General features: G+C 37.9%; 1 protein-coding gene across 1 annotated transcript; it reads right to left on the reverse strand.

The window, feature by feature from the left end:
- Positions 1-1,760: 1,760 nt before the first annotated feature.
- LOC144313467 (olfactory receptor 4K13) lies at positions 1,761-3,048 on the reverse strand. Its single transcript, XM_077896468.1, has one exon. The coding sequence runs from the start codon at positions 2,850-2,852 to the stop codon at positions 1,914-1,916; it is 939 nt and encodes a 312-aa protein (XP_077752594.1). The 5' UTR covers positions 2,853-3,048; the 3' UTR covers positions 1,761-1,913.
- Between the last annotated feature and the right edge of the window lie 16,057 nt (positions 3,049-19,105).

Genomic DNA, 19,105 nt, shown 5'->3' on the forward strand with positions numbered 1-19,105 from the left:
GTGCAGCCACTCTAGAAAACAGTATGGAGGTTCCTCAAATAATTAACAAAAGAACTACCCTAGGATCCAGCAATTGCACTACTAGATATTTATCCAAAGAAGGCAAAAATACTTAATTCGATATTTATACCATGACTATCTGTAACAGCCAAATTATGGAAACAGCCTAAGTGTCCATAGACTGATGAATGGATAGGAAGAAGGATATATATACAACGGAATATTATTCAGCCATAAAAAGAATAAAATATCACCATTTGCAATGACATGGGTGGAGCTAGAGAGTATTATGCTAAGCAAAATAAGTCAGTCAAAGAAAGAAAAATAACATGATTTCACTCATATGCAGACTTTAAGAAACAAAACAAATTAGCAAAGGGAAAAAAGAGAAAGAAAGGCAAACCATGAAACAGATTCTTGTCTATAGAGAATAAACTGATGGTTCCCAGAGAGGAAGGAGGTGGGTATGGGGATGGATAAGATAGGTGATAGAGATTAAGGGCACTTGTGATGAGTACTTGGGGTTGTATGGAAGTACTGAATCACTACGTGGTACACCTGAAACTGAGATTATATTGTATGTTAGCTAACTGGAATTTAAATAAAATTTTTTAAAAAAGCTACTCACCATATGATTCTGCTTATGTGATTAGTCTAGAAAAGGCAAACTAGGCATAAAAATCAGATTACTATTATCAGAGCCAGAAGATAGGAAAGAGAGGTGGGCTACAAAGGGGCACACGGGAATTTGAGGGTTGATGAAACTCCCCTATATTCTCACTGTGATGATTACATGACCATGCAATTGTCAAGACTCACAGAATTCTACACTAAGGAAAGTGAATTTGGGGGCACCTGGGTGCCTCAGCCGGTTAAACATCTGACTCTTGATTTCAGCTCAGGTCATCATCCCAGGGTCCTGAGATCAAGCCCCAGGTCAGGCATGTACTGGTCATGGAGCCTGCTTAAGGTTCTGTCTCTCCCTCTTCCTCTGCCCCTCCACCATTCATGCATGCACACATTCTCTCTCCCTCAAAAAAAAAAAAAAAATAAAGGTTATTTGCAATTTGTAAACTGTATTTTTAAAATAAAAATAAAAGCTTGATACTAATTACTAAGAATTGACTTTAGACTTCTCAGGAGTACCAATCATCTCTTCCCCTCTGTGGGCTCTGAATCAATTTACCCATGGATTCAGAAAAAAGGAAGAGACAAATATTAGTGTTATTACTGATAAGCCTTTGTTGGACATGCAACCTTGTAATATAGTACTGTCCCTGCCACAATGAGGTTGCACACTTAGTTTACTCTTTCCAACCATGTAAGCTTCTTGAAACCCTGGATATACCTTCTGGCACATTGTGGGCTCACAAAATATGTGAGGAATGGTTGGAGGACTGTGTCTGGGGCAACTAGTAAAAAAAATGTTAATATACATTAACTAGGGATTATCTAAAAATGTATTTTCTAGCAGCAAACAATAGTTAATCAGACACTCAGCTAAATGGCTATGTGAGATGTCATCTGTGTGCATATTCTACATATAGATTCCCAATAATAACTACAACTATAATAGCAGCAATAATAATTTCAAGCATAATAGAAATAGTAATAATAATTATGAAAATGAAAACCATGCCAAAATAACAAAGAAACACAAATTTTTGTAGATAAATGAAGTACTTAAGGAGAATTTATTTATTCTTTCAAGTTACTTCAGAAGTAGTAAAGAGATTATTTAAATGCATGTCTTTTAGACTGTACTTGTCATGCCTTTAACCATTGACAGTGACAAAAATGGGATTTGCTCTTTAACAACTACACCTACTGTTTCCTTTTAGAGAACTTGAAACAGGCTAAAAGTTTATTTCTTAAAATGTCCATACAAGAGGTTATTTCTTCAGAAGCATCATCTACAAAGTGTGTTTTGAATTTATATGTCGAGTTCTTATCCTCTTTATGGCTGCTTTTACTTCTTGATTCCTTAATGTATAAATAATAGGATTTAAGAGAGGTGTGAAAATTGTATAAAACACGGAAAGAATTTTATCTACAGAATATCTGCTAAAGGGCCATACATAGATAAAGACACATGGGGCAAAGAAGAGAGTGACAACTGTGATGTGTGCTGACAGAGTGGAGAAGGCCTTGGCTGAACCACCAGCAGCACGGTGCCTGACTGAGTATATGATAACCATGTAGGAGACAAGCAAGAGGAGGAAGCAGATCAGAGACAGGAGGCCGCTGTCAGCAATAACCAGCAGTTGTAGCAGGTAGGTGTCCTCGCAAGCAAGTTTGATCACAAGGGGAAGGTCACAGAAAAAGCTGTCCACCACACTGGGACCACAGAAGGGCAAATGCAACATGAAAGCCATTTGACTAGACGAGTGCACAAAGCCAACTGCGTAGGAAGATAACAGCAGCCCAACGAGCACTCGTGGGCTCATTATGGTCATGTAATGGAGGGGTTTGCATATGGCAACATACCTGTCTATTGCCATGGCTACAAGCAACATCATCTCAGTCCCACCTAGGAGGTGCATGAAAAACATCTGAGAATAACATCCCCACCAAGAGATGGTCTTCTGTTTTCGGAGGAAGTCTATGATCATCTTAGGGGTAGCAAAAGAAGCTAGGATCATATCTATACAGGACAGATTGATAAGCAGAAAGTACATTGGTGTGTGAAGGTGTGAGTCAAAGGTCACAGTGACCAAGATGAGGAGGTTTCCTAACACAATCCCGGCATAGACCACAGAGAATCCTACAAAGAACAAAATCTGAAGATTCTGAGATTTGGAAAGTCCAAGCAAAATGAATTCAGACACCACTGAATGGTTTGCACTTTCCATGTTGTCAAATTATCTCAATCATAATCAAATTGAGTGAGAATCGTGGGTGGAAAAGTTATGTATACAGAAAGGATGGCTCATGTTGGTGTCTAATTTTGATATTTAGACTGGGTACCTGAACTTTAAGCACCTCTCACTCTTGGGAGATTTTGTTGGTCAGTGATTTCTGAAATGGCCCAGAGAAGTGTACCAAATAGCAAGGAGACTTCAGAATATATATTTCTGAAAGATAAAAATAGAAACAGCAGGTGAAATCACAATCATATAGGTTGTGAACTTGGAGTCCAAAGATCTTGATATAATACCTACCTGCAGTTACTAACTGGGGCAACATAGGACAAGTATCTCCTTTTGAGAGTTAAGGTTCCTCCTCAGTAAAATACATGATACTGAATGCCTCTTTGTGTTTTATAAAAATCTCCATAAATAAGATAATGATCATGGTGGGTTCTACATTCACAGAATAATATTGAGTTTCTTAACCTAGAAATGATAAATGTGGAAAATACAGCAAGAATTCTAAAGACCCATATTTTCAAAGTGATTCTGTTAAAGAACTATTAATTAAGCCTTAAATTAAGTTCTGTTTCTAAGCTTTTAGGTCATGAGAAATCTATGCTCCATCCTTGCATGAATCTTTCACAGCTCATAGTAGCATCAGTTATGGTCATTGCACACTTTGTAGAGTCAAACAATGTAATTATATATACATATATATATATATCACATATATAATATGTAAATAATATATAATCTATTTAAAATAATAATATATAATCTATTTAAAATAATATATAATCTATTTAATATAATATAAAATCTATTTAAAATATTACATATATTGTAATATATACTTATATATAAATAATATATTTATTATATTAATAATATATAACTATTATTATATATTAATATATATCTCTTTTAGGATTTAAGCAGAAAGTACCAAGGATGCACAAGTCCACAGCCAAATGGAACTGAACTTATCTCATTTTCTGTTTGTATTCATTCATTCTCTTATTTATGGCTATAAAGAGGGTTGCTGGGCAGCCCCGGTGGTGCAGCGGTTTAGCGCCACCTGCAGCCCAGGGTGTGATCCTGGAGACCCGGGATCGAGTCCCACATCAGGCTCCCTGCGTGGAGCCTGCTTCTCTCCCTGCCTGTGTCACTGCCTCTTTCTTTCTTTGTGTTGTTCATGAATAAAGAAATAAAATCTTTAAAAAAAAGAGGATTGCTGTTTGGATTGCACATTTTTATTCATCACAAGCTTCAAAATGACAAAATGAGATAGCTTGAGGTAACTGATTTATGTGGTTAATAGAAAAACAGTTTTTTCAATATAGTGATCTAAATTTGTGCCATAACTTTCCCATCACCCCATGCTTATAACAACAATGGTTTTTACTGGTTTTGCTCTAAAAAATTTTTGTCATCACTAATGGTTCTCAATTATCTAGATTCTTATAAAGCAGTAAATAAAGTATAACCTTCCTTTTGTGCCATTGATAATTACCAGAGTGGAGAAAATACTTTCATGGGAAAATGCCTCATGTTAATCCCAGGAATAGCCTTGTATCTCCTTTTCCTATATACCCATTCATTTCCTGTGATTTATATTCCCAAACATCAGAAACATAAGGAAGAAGCATCGTGATGCTGAACACTCTTTCTCTGAGACAATCCCATGGGTAAATTTTTCCAATGAGGGATCTATTTTTCCCTATGTTCACATAACCTCTAGTCAATTCCCTATTCTAAAAACTTTAGATTGATGCAGAGTCTTATTAAGTATGTAATATTAATATTTTTCTCTTTCTTTCATTGGGTTAGCTTTATACAATTAGATTATAAATCTAATCATGAATTAAGGGCTTCAAAAATATTGGGCAGCCCTGGTGGCCCAGCGGTTTAGCTCCACCTTCAGCCTGGGGTGTGACCCTGGAGACCCAGGATCAAGTCCCATGTTGGGATCCCTGCACGGAGCCTGCTTCTCTCTCTGCCTCTCTCTCTCTCTCTCTCTCTCTGTCATGAATAAATAAATAAAATCTTTAAAAAATATTGATGCTATTATTGGACTCAGCTCAACTACTAGAAATCTTAAACAGGTAAAAGTACTTAAGTGACTTATACACAAACACACTCCTTTCATCACTATTTATAATTTAAAAATATAGAAACTTTCTAAATAGCTAATTTATTCTATCTCTATGTTAAAGACCTGCTATGCATCCAGAATTATGCAATACACTGAAGATATTTATGGACCAATTTTAATCAATGAAAAGGAAAGAGTAATTGGCCTATGTAGAACATTTTAAGTGATATATATTAGTGAGGCAGGAAAATGTTCATAATGTACTGTTAAATAGAAAAACCCTAAATGTGAAATTATTTGCAAAGAATGATTAGACCTATTTAAAAAAAAAGAAATGGTGAAAAGTATGCAAAGAAAAAAGAGGGCACTTCAAGAGAACACACTCAAGTAATGAAGATTGAATTGCACATTTTTCTTTCTACTTTTATCTATCATTCAATCTTCATTGTTGTCTATTACTTTAATAATGGAAAATAGAAATGCTCACAGAATAATGGAGCTAAATATTATTTATACCTAACTACTGGACCAAACAAAATCTATAAAAAAGCAAACAGGTCGCTTAAAACAAAACAAAAGAAAACAAAACACAGTGATGGGACATGTCAAAGGGACACAGGAACCAACTAAAAGAACTCCCAAGTGACAAAGCTGGAACAATTTGGGTAATTCAAATAAATAAAGTAGCATTGGATTATAACTCAGAGTGTAAAATAAAGGTTCATGAGTCTACACTGGTATAAATAAATAACTCAACAAATATTGGAGAAGAGAAAAATTTCCCATGAAGGAGAATTTCAAAAAATTTATGTAAATATTTCGAGTTCAATGATGTGAAGTCTAGCACCCCACTCCTTAAGTGTTTCCTGTACATAACTTCCTTTCAAAGGAAAGTATAAGAGGAAGGTAAAAGATTAACTTGAGAGTGAAGAAGCATCACAAATACAGCCTCACCCAGGTGATAAAAGTTGACATTAGTAACAATGGTTAATCTCTCTGTCAGTAGTACCCTTGATAGGATAAAATGGCACTTATCTCTGGGGTCTTCCCAAAATCTATAACCCCAGTCTAATCATTAGGAAATATCGACGCATTCCAAAGCAGGGGCATCTTATAAGATACCCAACCAGTAACACTTAATACCTTCATGGTCATCAAAAATGAAGAGTCTGAGAAACTGTCACAGCTAAGAGGAGCCTGAGGAGACATGAGGACTAAATGTAATGTGGTATCCTGGGTGGGATCCTGGAACAGAGAAAAGGACATTAAGTAAAAACTGAGGAAATCTGAATAAAGTGTGGACTTTAGTTAATAATAGTGTATCAATACCAATTCATTGGTTGCATACTAGATGCAAGGTATATGGGAACTCCCTCTAATCTCTATGAAATTTTTCTGTAAATCTAACACTGTTCTAAAGATAAAGTTTGGGAGATCCCTGGTGGCTTAGCGGTTTGGCGCCTGCCTTCGGCTCAGGGCCTGATCCTGGAGACCCGGGATCGGGTCCCATATAGGGCTCCCTGCATGGAGCCTGCTTCTCCCTCTGCCTGTGTCTCTGCCTCTCTCTGTGTTTCTCATGAATGGATAAATAAAATCTTTAAAAAAAATAAAGATAAAGTTTGTTAGCAACAATAGAAATGTTAACTTTATCATTATTATTCCAAAAATATTCTGGGATAAGATACTAGTGATATATAACTATAAAATAGGTTTATTGAAACTCAAAGAATTTCTTTCTGCTTTTCATGTTTTGTTTGTTTTGATAGTATATTTTGTATTAATCTATAATTTTCCCTTACATCACACTTCCTTTTTTCTTTATTCAAAGATTTATTTATTCATTCATTCATTCATTCATTTAAGGGAGAGAGAGAGCACACACACATACACACACACACACAGAGGGGAGTGACTATGGGAGAGGGAGAAGAAGACTCCTCACTGAGCAGGGAGCCTGGCATTACTTGGGGTTTGATCCTGGGACCCTGAGATCATGACCTAAGCTGAAGGCAGATGCTTAACTGACTGAGCCACCAGGTACCCCAAGCACATTTTCACATATAAGTTACTAACTGTACATTATAGACACACACACACACACACACACACACACACACACTTATACACACATTCTCCTCCACACATTCCCTAAAAGGGTGGAGGGAGCAAGGGTCAAGAGAAAAAAGAGAAAAAGTTTGTTTTTGACATTTGACATCTGACCAGCATTCCCTCTTCCTGCAGAAGCAAAATTCCTTAACTTTCTTCTTACTGTAAATGATTTTCTGACTATTCTAAAATGGCTGAGAAGAAAGGTATATAAACCTTGAAATCAACAGACTAGTGTATAGACTCAAGAGCAGTTAAACTATTATTAGCAGTTAAACTATTAGCAGTTAAACTATTAGTTCCACTATTAGTGGAAATTTACTCACAGGAGATCATATGAATCAAAATTATGAAGAAAAAAGACAAATCATGATTGATGTACTAGTTGCTTGATCTACAGGAACAATCCATCCAACTACTTAAGAAAAAAGGATTGATTTAGACTATAAAAATGTATTTTCTAAAAAGCACTTGTAATCTTAATACAGAAGAATATGAAATGAAAGCAATTATGGCTTAGGTCTGACTTGCCAAAAATAATGCTCTTGTCCACATTACACCGGTCAACTAGCTGATTTTCGTTTGCTTGCCTGTTGACCAGAACAGGATAGATTGAAGTATTAGGTCTGGGAGGTTTATAAGCACAAGGAATAACCCATTTCTTTGAAAACAAAGAATCATTCAGCCACTTACTTCCTGAGGAGCCCCTCGCATGGATTGGAAATGCTCTTGAATGTTTATTGGGAATGACATTGACATCATGAAGCTTGACATGGAAACTCATTGGCAGATGGAAAATGAAATGAAGTGTAACAAAGTGTGCTCAATATTTGATTTGATCCACGTTACCACCTTTACAATGAGAAGATGCTGTGTTTATATGACGACTAGAATAATGCCTTCCAGAACTCTTTAATGTTTTATTACAGTGTACAGCTTCTAAAGGACTCTTCACATTTGATTCTACGCTATGAACAACGGGATTAAATGTCACAACCTAGAAATGGTTCCATATTGTTTTAATGTATGTTAAAGTTTCCCCTATGACTTACCAGTTCTGCAGCATTTCAGAACATTCCTTGAGTCAGACATAATAAAACCTGGAGAGCTTCTCTTTCCAAAAACAATGGTATTTCCCGGAAATAATGACAAATAGGAATATTTCCTCTAAAATAAGTCATATATATTGAGAAGGTGGTAATAAAGAAATGACGTATTTTGGGACCCAACAATACCCAACTGATTATCAAGCACCAATGGGAATCATTAAAGATGCCATGCTGCTTTGGCTGTACTACAACAGAGAAAACTTTTTCTGGCATGGCCTACTTGCCAAAATTGATATGTTTTATCAAGGAAATATGAAACCACTATCAGGTGTGCTCTAATATGGAAATTACTTGAAGAATATTATGAAGGATCAATCACAAACACATAACTACATTTACTGTATATTAACCTTAGGCCTGGCACTACTGTAAGCATAACTGGGCCTATCAAAACAGGAAAGACAAAGATATCAAGCCGGGAACTGTAGTCCCATCACTTCCTTAATCCCACCTCCAGTTCCAGGAAACAAAGTTTGCTGCAGAGTATCCCCTGGACTCTCTTCCATATCCAATTGAGAAATACATTCATCCAATATGACTAGCTGGACGTTCATGACTCTCCACTTCTATTTGATGTAACTTGAAATTGCCTGTACCATTTTCAGTGAGACCACTTCTCCAAGAGTGACAAGACATGCAATACAATCAACTAACCTGATGTTTCTTGGGTCCTTTTTGTGGATCAGCAATAGTCCAGTGCCTTTCCTGATCAGAGGAATTACTGCATGTGAAATACAATGATAGACTCCCTGAAATACAATGATAAACCTTTCCCTGTATTCTTGGTGCTGCTTCTATGAAACTGTTATGGAGTCATGTATCACAGCCACTGACTCAGGAAATGAACAGGTGAGCCCAGTGTGGTGATGGGTCCAACTGCTCTGTCCCAGGGAATCCTGACAGGGTTGCACAAATTGAGAGCATAGATCCTGCCTGGGTTTGCCAACACTACTGCCAAACAAATTCAGATGAACTCATGGCAAGAGAAGCCATAGCTCAAGAGATAAGGGTTTGGAAGAGAAGGAAGACTTTAGTTTGGGTGCTGCAGCTGGGTGAGGTGGCAAGCTTGAGCCTTCACAACAGGCCCCTCTGCCTGCAGGATGGATGCCTACAGTTTTCTAGGAGAGGTTTAGGAGGAAATCTGCAAGAGAACAGGCAGGGAGCACATGATCCCAGGTAGAGGTCGGTACATGTTTAGCCCTGGTCATGAGCAGGGAAGAGGACCCGGGGCAGGGGGGTGTCTTCTAGTCACTCCATTGCTATGAGATGGGGCTGATTTGGTCTGAAGGATGGAATGTTTCCCTCATTGTCAATGCCTCAGGGAAGTGCAATAAGAGATAATGTCAGGGTCCAGAGTCCAGCAAGAAGACCTGTTAAGAAGAGCATTAGCAAGTCCTAGAGCTGAATAGGTGTCAGTTCCATTGAATTCCCATTTTTAGATCCCTGGGGCTTCTGCAAGGGGTCCAGATGATCCACCTGCTGCTTCTGTGCAGGCCCTTGGCTTCAGAGAAATATGCCTAAAATCATCATCAGGTGACTTCTCTCCATGGCACCGAGATAAGTCCACAGTGTGCAGACGAGTGGCTTTAGTGGGTCTGAGAGAAGTACACCCACCTTTTCTGTTTGGATGTTTCCATGTTATCTTATCTCATCATCCCTCGCAGATGGTTCAGGAATCCCTAAAATATCTGACAAAAACCTTAGCATTCCAACTTCCTGCCTAGTACCATGTCTTTTTTGGGTGGTTCCTACATGACTTGTCTTAATCTTCCTCTACATTCCCATAAGTGTGTGCAAGGTTGAATGTATGAAATGAGGGGGGTTTACTTTCCAATTACCTACAGCCAATTTACTTGCCCAAATGGCAAGACCCCTGGCTTAAGTGACTCTCAACATCTAAAGGTTTCATTGAGCCATGAGCCTGATTCCTCCTTGAATATGAAGTAAGGGGCACTTGACAGCACCCATCATGAAGATCTCCCCTTACTTTCTTCATCAGGGTTTGACTGGCTTCAGGCCTTCCTGGGGCTGATTTATAAAGAACAACAGCCTTCACTCTGGAAACTATACCAAAAACCAAGCAGTGTGTTTTGATTTGACCAGGAAAGGACCAAGTGATTTAAACCAGGGGTAGGTCCAAGTTAGTAGCCACTAGACAGGCATGATTATTTTAGGAACTGCTTTGTTTCTCTTTCTCTTCCTTCCTTCACTCTTTCTCTCCTTCCTTCCTTCCTTCCTTCCTTCCTTCCTTCCTTCCTTCCTTCCTTCCTTCCTTCTTCCTTCCTTCTTCCTTCCTTCCTTCCTCCTTTCATTCTGTTATTCTATCATTCCAACTCACTTCCTCTTTTTCATGGTTCCTCTAGAGTTTATATTATGACATTTTAAATGATCACATTCTAGTCCCTTCAAATAATATTATACCATTTCACATGTAACATGCTGAAGTTCTCTACCCTCTTACTCCTACTGTATTGTCATGTCATACTTTTATTTGTATGTATTACCAATGTAATAAATTGTCATTACAGCTTCATCTAACATTTCTGATGGCCATTAAATATTTAATCTTTTATTTACTCAAAAATGTCTTTATTTTATCTTGTTTGAAAAGAACTTCGGTATAGAATTCTACTTTGAGAGGGTTTTTTTGTGTGTGTGTGTGTTTTAAAGATAGTGTTCATAGTTGCTGAAAAAAGTCTAGAGCTGTCAATTTCTGGTTCTTCTGTATATAAGGTATTTTTTCCTCTGACAGATTTGATTTTATAAATTGCTCAATTTCAGCATTTATGTCTTGAAGTGATTTTTCTTTTTTTTTCCCTAAGGCATTCAAACCTAATTTTGTTCTGTGAATTTACACTTTTCATAGAATTTTTAAAATGTTATTTCTTCAAATATCTTTTTCTGTCATCCCTGAATTCAGTACCATAATGTGTTAGATCACTTGATATTTTTTTTAGGTCACAAAGGCTCTGGGTTTTTTTTCCACATTTTTTTGGGGGGGTGCTTTTGCTTTAGCTTAAGTGGTTCCTATTTCCTTTCCAGATATTTCTCTTATTAATGTTTCTCTTTGTCTTTGAAATGGAATTTCTCAGTTTCTATATTGTATTTTATAGCCCTAAAAATTTCATTTCACTCTTTTTTTACATCTTGTATTTTTTTTCTCTAATGTTTATCTTTTCTTATAAATTTCTGACTATTTAAAGATATGGATTTTTAGAATTTTAAAATTCCATCATCTAAATATTTCTAAATATGGTTATCTTGGCTATTTTTCTCTTGGTTATAGGTCATAACTTTTCTTGCAATCATTATTAATACTTTATATTTAAAATTCTGTTCATGTTTTTAAATTTAATATTTAAATATTTATACTTGTATTTATTATTGATTTAATGGGATTTATCAGTAGTTCCCAGTCAAGGGACTTGGCAATATATGAGGACTTTTTGTATGTCACTCATAGAGACTACTCTTGTCATGTATTTATAGAGGCCAGGAGTGCAGCTAAATATCAAACTATGCTCAAGGCAATCTTCCACAAAACAGAATCATCAAGCCTAAAACGTCAATGGTGCCAAGGTTAAGAAACTCTGCCATACATTATGAGTATTACATTATATTTTAATATATTTTTAAAATGTGAACATTGTTGGGAGTTTGTATTTGAAATGTTTTCTTTGGTACATATCACCTCTTCATTTCCTTTTATATACATTTTTAATTAAATTCCAATTAGTTAATATACTGTGTCATATTAGTTTCAGGTGTACAATATAGTAATTTAACAATTCCATTCAACACCAATTGCTCATCACAACAAGTGCACTCCTCAATCCCCATCACCTATTTCACTCATCCTCCCATGTACCTCTCTTCTGGTGACTCTAAGTGTGTTCTCTATAGTTAAGAGTGTTTCTTGGTTTGCCTCTCTCTCTTGGCAAGTACTCACAAGCTTTGGACACAAAGAGGTTAGTAGATACTTTACAACAGGAAATATTCAGAAAGTTAATAACTATATGAAAAGATGTTCTACATCATGAATAATCAGGGAAATATAAATTAAGCCACTATGAGGATTGCAATGTATCTAAAAAAAATGCTCAAATTAAAAAGGCTTCAGAATACCAAAATCTGATAAGGATGTAGAACAACCAGAACTCTTTACACTGCTAGTGGGAGTGAAAATCGGTACAACTATGTGCCACTTTCTGGCACTTTCTAAAAGACACGTCTACCCCATGAACCAGTAATTCTACTCCAAGTTATATATCTAAGACTAATGAATGATTATGCCCCTAAGTAATATACAAGAATGACTATAGCAGCTGTGGAAATAATACAGGAACTCCATTAATAAATATGTTATTTTCTTAAGTGTCTGAGCTACAAATGTATGAAATAATCAATGGGTGAAATAATAAATTCAGATATGACAAAAATAATGTGGTTTTAGATACTGCTGACCAAGATGTTCACTGAAATACTAGCAAAATAGACAATTAGACAAAATAGTTGGTTGAATAGGCCTTTTGTTGACTACATAAACACAGGCAGCCCAATGTGAGAGAGAAGAAATTCTTAGCTATTGCTTAACAAGGAAGAGATCAAATAAACAAAGGCAAATTGGCATCATTTTAATCATGAAATATTCTGGCACAATGCAATAACAACAGAACTCGCAAATCCAAGAGGAACTAATTATAGAGGAAAATTAGAAGTGTCAGAGAGACATGTCTCTTAGGAATCAGTTATCTCCAGTATTTCCAAGTAAATGGTATTCTTCTCTTCACCCTTATTCAAATGATAGTACTACAGAAACAGGTTTTTGTGACCATCAAAGTTTTACAGGAATTTTTCTACAATAAAATGAAATATAATAAATGAATCTTATCTCTATGTTTCTAAATTCTTCTTACGTTGGAGTTTTGAAAATTCAGTTATCTACATTTTAAAGAGACACTCAGTTTGTATATCTGTGTCTGTTCATGGAAACATGAATATTTTGTTTGGTTGGTAAGGCCTTATTTCTGTATCATTTTTATGGGGAAAAGCTATGCACTAATGAGAGACCCTAACTAATCTAGCTTGCCAAATGTATGGCTTTTAATTGCTGAGGGAATTCATTTATAAGATTCAAGGTTTTCCCAGGGTCATTAATTGACAAATTCCTCATGTTGTCTTCTGCAGTTCCAAAATAAAAGAGAGTGCTACTTCCTTAGAACAGGGACACAGAAAAGGAACATGGAAGGAAGTGGGGACAAGTGAAGGAGTTGTAGGGACTTTCCAGTCACAACTCCAAAAGCAAGGAAAAGGTATGGAGAAGAAAAGCTAAAAATTTTTCTATGTTTGCATTTCATTAAATAAATTATTTATTTAAAAATTTCCAATTTCAAATGTAGAATATGTTTAATATACAATTTTTGGGATAATACAAAAATAGAGAAAAATATACACCAGATGTATAATTATGCCACCCAAAATAAACACTGAAACTCTTTGATGTGTGTGACCTCAGGCTATATTTTACTGAAATATACTCTCTTTTTCACATATTCAACCATTATTCATATCTTTTCTTAAACATTTTGTATTTTACCTTGGCTTATTTTTATATAGGGTTCTTGAAATTTTCCATAACAATTTATAAGAATTTGATATTAAGGAATATTAATATTAGATACTTGGCTATTTTCATCAGTTCAGCTTTTGCCTCTTAGAATTAGAATATGTTTTTGAGGTAATAGAGAGCATGTTCATCTTCACTGAATAAAATAGAGTAACCTGAACTTCCATGGCTTCTGCCTTTGTCATGATCGTAAGCCAATATTATAAAATACCACAAAGCATGCAATTCACTTCTATACTTCTATCCTTTATTGCTTAAACTGTTATTATTTAGAGTATTTGAATTCATTTTTATTCAAGACTATGTAGCCCACCAGCCCAAGCATTCCTAAGTAACTGTGACTTTATCCTAAGCAGTATATTTTCAGTATATGACTGTTTCACTAAAGTCTTAGTTTTTTTTAAGATTTTATTTATTTATTCATAGAGACACAGAGGGGAGGGGGCAGAGGCACAGGCAGAGGGAGAAGCTGGCTCCATGCAAGGAACCTGATGTGGGACATGATCCAGGGTCCCCAGGATCACACCCCAGGCTGCAGGCGGTGCTAAACCGCTGTGCCACTGGGGCTGCCCAAGTCTTAGTTTTTTTTATATCTATTTATTATTCTGTCTATTCTTAGGAAGGTAAAGTATCTTTCCACTTCCCTAGCTCTATAACACAATTTAATATCAATAGACTTGTCTCCCTCATTGTTCTCCTTTTCTAGTTTTCCTAAGAATTTTAAGAGGACTCTTTGGAAGGGCTGGTGGGAAAAGAGGGTGGAAGACATTTTCCCACCTTTCTTGGTGAAGTTGCTTTGTCTCTAGTGGGTATATGACTTAGAATGTACTTCCAATCCTGGCTATCTATAATAGGTTGTCAAATCCATAACATCAAATGTAGTGCTGCTGCAAGTCTAAATGTTTTAGGTAGTAGATGATAAACCAGTATAGCCTGTTACTATCACAAGCTGCAGGTTATTTACACATTATTTTGTAAGTTTCTTAATGGCTCCATGTAACATAAATGATTTTCTGATTCAAAGCTAGCTAAATACCAACTACATTTGGGGGAGCATTCATCCAGGGCTGGAATCTAATTCCATTTTATTAAATTTTACAGAACTTGATTTATAAAAATTGGAATCTGCATTAACCCTATGAGCTAATATACCAGGTATGAGCACTCTTGACACATTAACACATCTATGTTTCTCTGAGATTTGTATGAAAACTGTATGTGGGTGAATAATTTTCAATAAAATTTCTAAGAATCTATTTAAAATGTGACATTTTAAGGAGGAGGGAAAAGATGGCTGAAGAGTAGGGTCCCCAAATCACCTGTCTCCACCAAATTACCTAGATAACCTTCAAATCATCCTGAAAATCTACGAATTCGGCCTGAGACTTAAAGAGAGACCAGCTGGAATGCTACAGTGAGAAGAGTTCGTGCTTCCATCAAGGTAGGAAGACGGGGAAAAAGAAATAAAGAAACAAAAGGCATCCAAGGGGGAGGGGCCCCGCGAGTAGCCGGGCTAAGGCCGGGGCGAGTGTCCCCAGGACAAGAAAGCTCCATCCTGGAGAAGCAGGAGCTGCACCAATTTTCCCCGGCGGAAAGGAGCCCGCAGGGAGTTAGAGCAGGACCCCAGGAGGGCGGGGATGCCCGCAGGCTCCCTTGGACATTAACAGACACTTGCGCGCCCAGGAGAGTGCCCCCATATTCCTTGACCGAGCTCCCTAAAAGACTGCAGTGAGCACAGCTGGACCCGGAGCAGCTCGGAAGGGCTCGGGCGGCGGCTCTGCGCGGAGGGGGCTGCGACCGGGAGCAGCTCGGCGGCGGCGGCTCCGGCAGAGGAAGAGGGTCCGTGCGGAGGGGGCTGCGCGGCTACGGGAGCAGCTCGGAAGGGCTCGGGCAGAGACTCCGCAGAGAGGGCTCCGCGGCCGGGAGCGCGAATCCAACAGCTCAGGCCCCGCAGCACTGGGCGCCGGGACACAGCCCAAGATCCTGCCTCCCCCCGGGACAGGCAGAGGCCAGGAGGGCCCAGGACAGCAAGGACGCTCCTGCCCCGAGCTGAGCAGATCAGTGGTCCCGCCCCAGAGCCTCCAGGCCCTGCAGAGAGCTCCGGAGTTCCTGCGGGGGCTGAATCCAGGGCTCCAGAGCTGGCCGCCGCCACTGTGGTTGTTCCTTCTGGGGCTTCACGGGGTAAACACCCCCCCCCCACTGAGCCCTGCACGAGGCAGGGGGCAGAGCAGCTCCCCCAAGTGCTAACACCTGAAAATCAGCACAACAGGCCCCTCCCCCAGAAGACCAGCTAGACGGACAAGTTCCAGGGGAAGTCAAGGGACCTGAAGTATACAGAATGAGAAGATACTCCCCCGTGGTTTTGTTTGTTTGCTTGTTTTTTGTATGTTTTTTTGCTTTTTGATTTCTGTTTGCTTCCCCCCACCCTTTTTTCCCTTTTCTTTTTCTTTCTCTTTTTCTTCTCTTTTTTTCTTTTTATCTTCCTTTTTCTCTTTTCTTTCCTTCTCTCTCTCTCTTTTTCTCCTTTTCCCAATACAACTTGTTTTTGGCCATTCTGCACTGAGCAAAATGACTACAAGGAAAACCTCACCTCAAAAGAAAGAATCAGAAACAGTCCTCTCTCCCACAGAGTTACAAAATCTGGATTACAATTCAATGTCAGAAATCCAATTCAGAAGCACTATTAAACAGCTACTGGGGGCTCTAGAAAAAAGCATAAAGGACTCAAGAGACTCCATGACTGCAGAATTTAGATCTAATCAGGCAGAAATTAAAAATCAATTGAATGAGATGCAATTCAAACTAGAAGTCCTAACGACGAGGGTTAACGAGGTGGAAGAACGAGTGAGTGACATAGAAGACAAGTTGATGGCAAAGAGGGAAACTGAGGAAAAAAGAGACAATTAAAAGAACATGAGGTTAGATTAAGGGAAATAAACGACAGCCTAAGGAAGAAAAACCTACGTTTAATTGGGGTTCCCGAGGGCGCCGAAAGGGCCAGAGGGCCAGAATATGTATTTGAACAAATCATAGCTGAAAACTTTCCTAATCTGGGAAGGGAAACAGGCATTCAGATGCAGGAAATAGAGAGATCGCCCCTAAAATCAATAAAAACCGTTCAACACCTCGACATCTAATAGTGAAGCTTGCAAAATCCAAAGATAAAGAGAAGATCCTTGAAGCAGCAAGAGACAAGAAATCCCTGACTTTTATGGGGAGGAGTATTAGGGTAACAGCAGACCTCTCCACAGAGACCTGGAAGGCCAGAAACGGCTGGCAGGATATATTCAGGGTCCTAAATGAGAAGAACGTGCAACCAAGAATACTTTATCCAGCAAGGCTCTCATTCAAAATGGAAGGAGAGATAAAGAGCTTCCAAGACAGGCAGGAATTGAAAGAATATGTGACCTCCAAACCAGTTCTGCAAGAAATTTTAAGGGGGATTCTTAAAATTCCCCTTTAAGAAGAAGTTCAGTGGAACAATCCACAAAAACAAGGACTGAATACATATCATGATGACACTAAACTCATATCTTTCAATACTAACTCTGAACGTGAATGGGCTTAATGACCCCATCAAAAGGCACAGGGTTTCAGACTGGATAAAAAAGCAGGACCCATCTATTTGCTGTCTACAAGAGACTCATTTTAGACAGAAGGACACGTACAGCCTGAAAATAAAAGGTTGGAGAACCATTTACCATTCAAATGGTCCTCAAAAGAAAGCAGGGGTAGCCATCCCTATATCAGATAAACTAAAATTTACCCCGAAGACTGTAGTGAGAGACGAAGAGGGACACTATCTCATACTTAAAGGATCTATCCAGCAAGAGGACTTAACAATCCTCAATATATATGCCCCGAATGTGGGAGCTCCCAAATAGTTAAATCAATTAATAACCAAAGTGAAGAAATACTTAGATAATAATACACTTATACTGGGTGACTTCAATGTATCTCTTTCTATACTCGATAGGTCTTCTAAGCACAACATCTCCAAAGAAACGAGAGCTTTAAATGATACCCTGGACCAGATGGATTTCACAGGCATCTACAGAACTTTACATCCAAACTCAACTGAATACACATTCTTCTCAAGTGCACATGGAACTTTCTCCAGAATAGACCACATACTGGGTCACAAATCAGATCTGAACTGATACCAAAAGATTGGGATCGTCCCCTGCATATTCTCAGACCATAATGCCTTGAAATTAGAACTAAATCACAACAAGAAGTTTGGAAGGACGTCAAACACGTGGAGGTTATGGACCATCCTGCTAAAAGATGAAAGGGTCAACCAGGAAATTAAGGAAGAAATAAAAAGATTCATGGAAACTAATGAGAATGAAGATACAAGCATTCAAAATCTTTGGAATGCAGCAAAAGCAGTCCTAAGGGGGAAATACATCGCAATACAAGCATCCATTCAAAAACTGGAAAGAACTCAAATACAAAAGCTAACCTTACACATAAAGGAGCTAGAGAAAAAACAGCAGATAGAACCTACACCCAGCAGAAGAAGAGAGTTAATTAAGATTCGAGCAGAACTCAACGAAATTGAGACCAGAAGAACTGTGGAACAGATCAACAAAACCAGGAGTTGGTTCTTTGAAAGAATTAAGACAGATAAACCATTAGCCAACCTTGTTAAAAAGAAGAGAGAGAAGACTCAAATTAATAAAAACATGAATGAGAAAGGAGAGATCACTGCCAACACCAAGGAAATACAAACGATTTTAAAAACATATTATGAACAGCTATACGCCAATAAATTAGGTAATCTAGAAGAAATGGACGCATTCCTGGAAAGCCACAAACTAACAAAACTGGAACAGGAAGAAAAAGAAAACCTGAACAGGCCAATAACCAGGGAGAAAATTGAAGCAGTCATCAAAAACCTCCCAAAAAACAAAAGTCCAGGGCCAGATGGCTTCCCAGGGGAATTCTAACAAACGTTTAAAGAAGAAACCATACCTATTCTACTAAAGCTGTTTGGAAAGATAGAAAGAGATGGAGTACTTCCAAATTCGTTCTATGAGGCCAGCATCACCTTAATTCCAAAAGCAGACAAAGACCCCACCAAAAAGGAGAATTACAGACCGATATCCCTGATGAACATGGATGCAAAAATTCTCAACAAGATACTAGCCAATCAGATCCAACAATACATTAAGAAAATTATTCACCATGACCAAGTAGGATTTATCCCCAGGACACAAGGTTGGTTCAACACTCATAAAACAATCAATGTAATTCATCATATCAGCAAGAGAAAAACCAAGAATCATATGATCCTCTCATTAGATGCAGAGAA

This window comes from Canis aureus, chromosome 5, assembly GCF_053574225.1.
Source record: "Canis aureus isolate CA01 chromosome 5, VMU_Caureus_v.1.0, whole genome shotgun sequence".
In the NCBI taxonomy this organism is placed as follows: domain Eukaryota; kingdom Metazoa; phylum Chordata; class Mammalia; order Carnivora; family Canidae; genus Canis; species Canis aureus.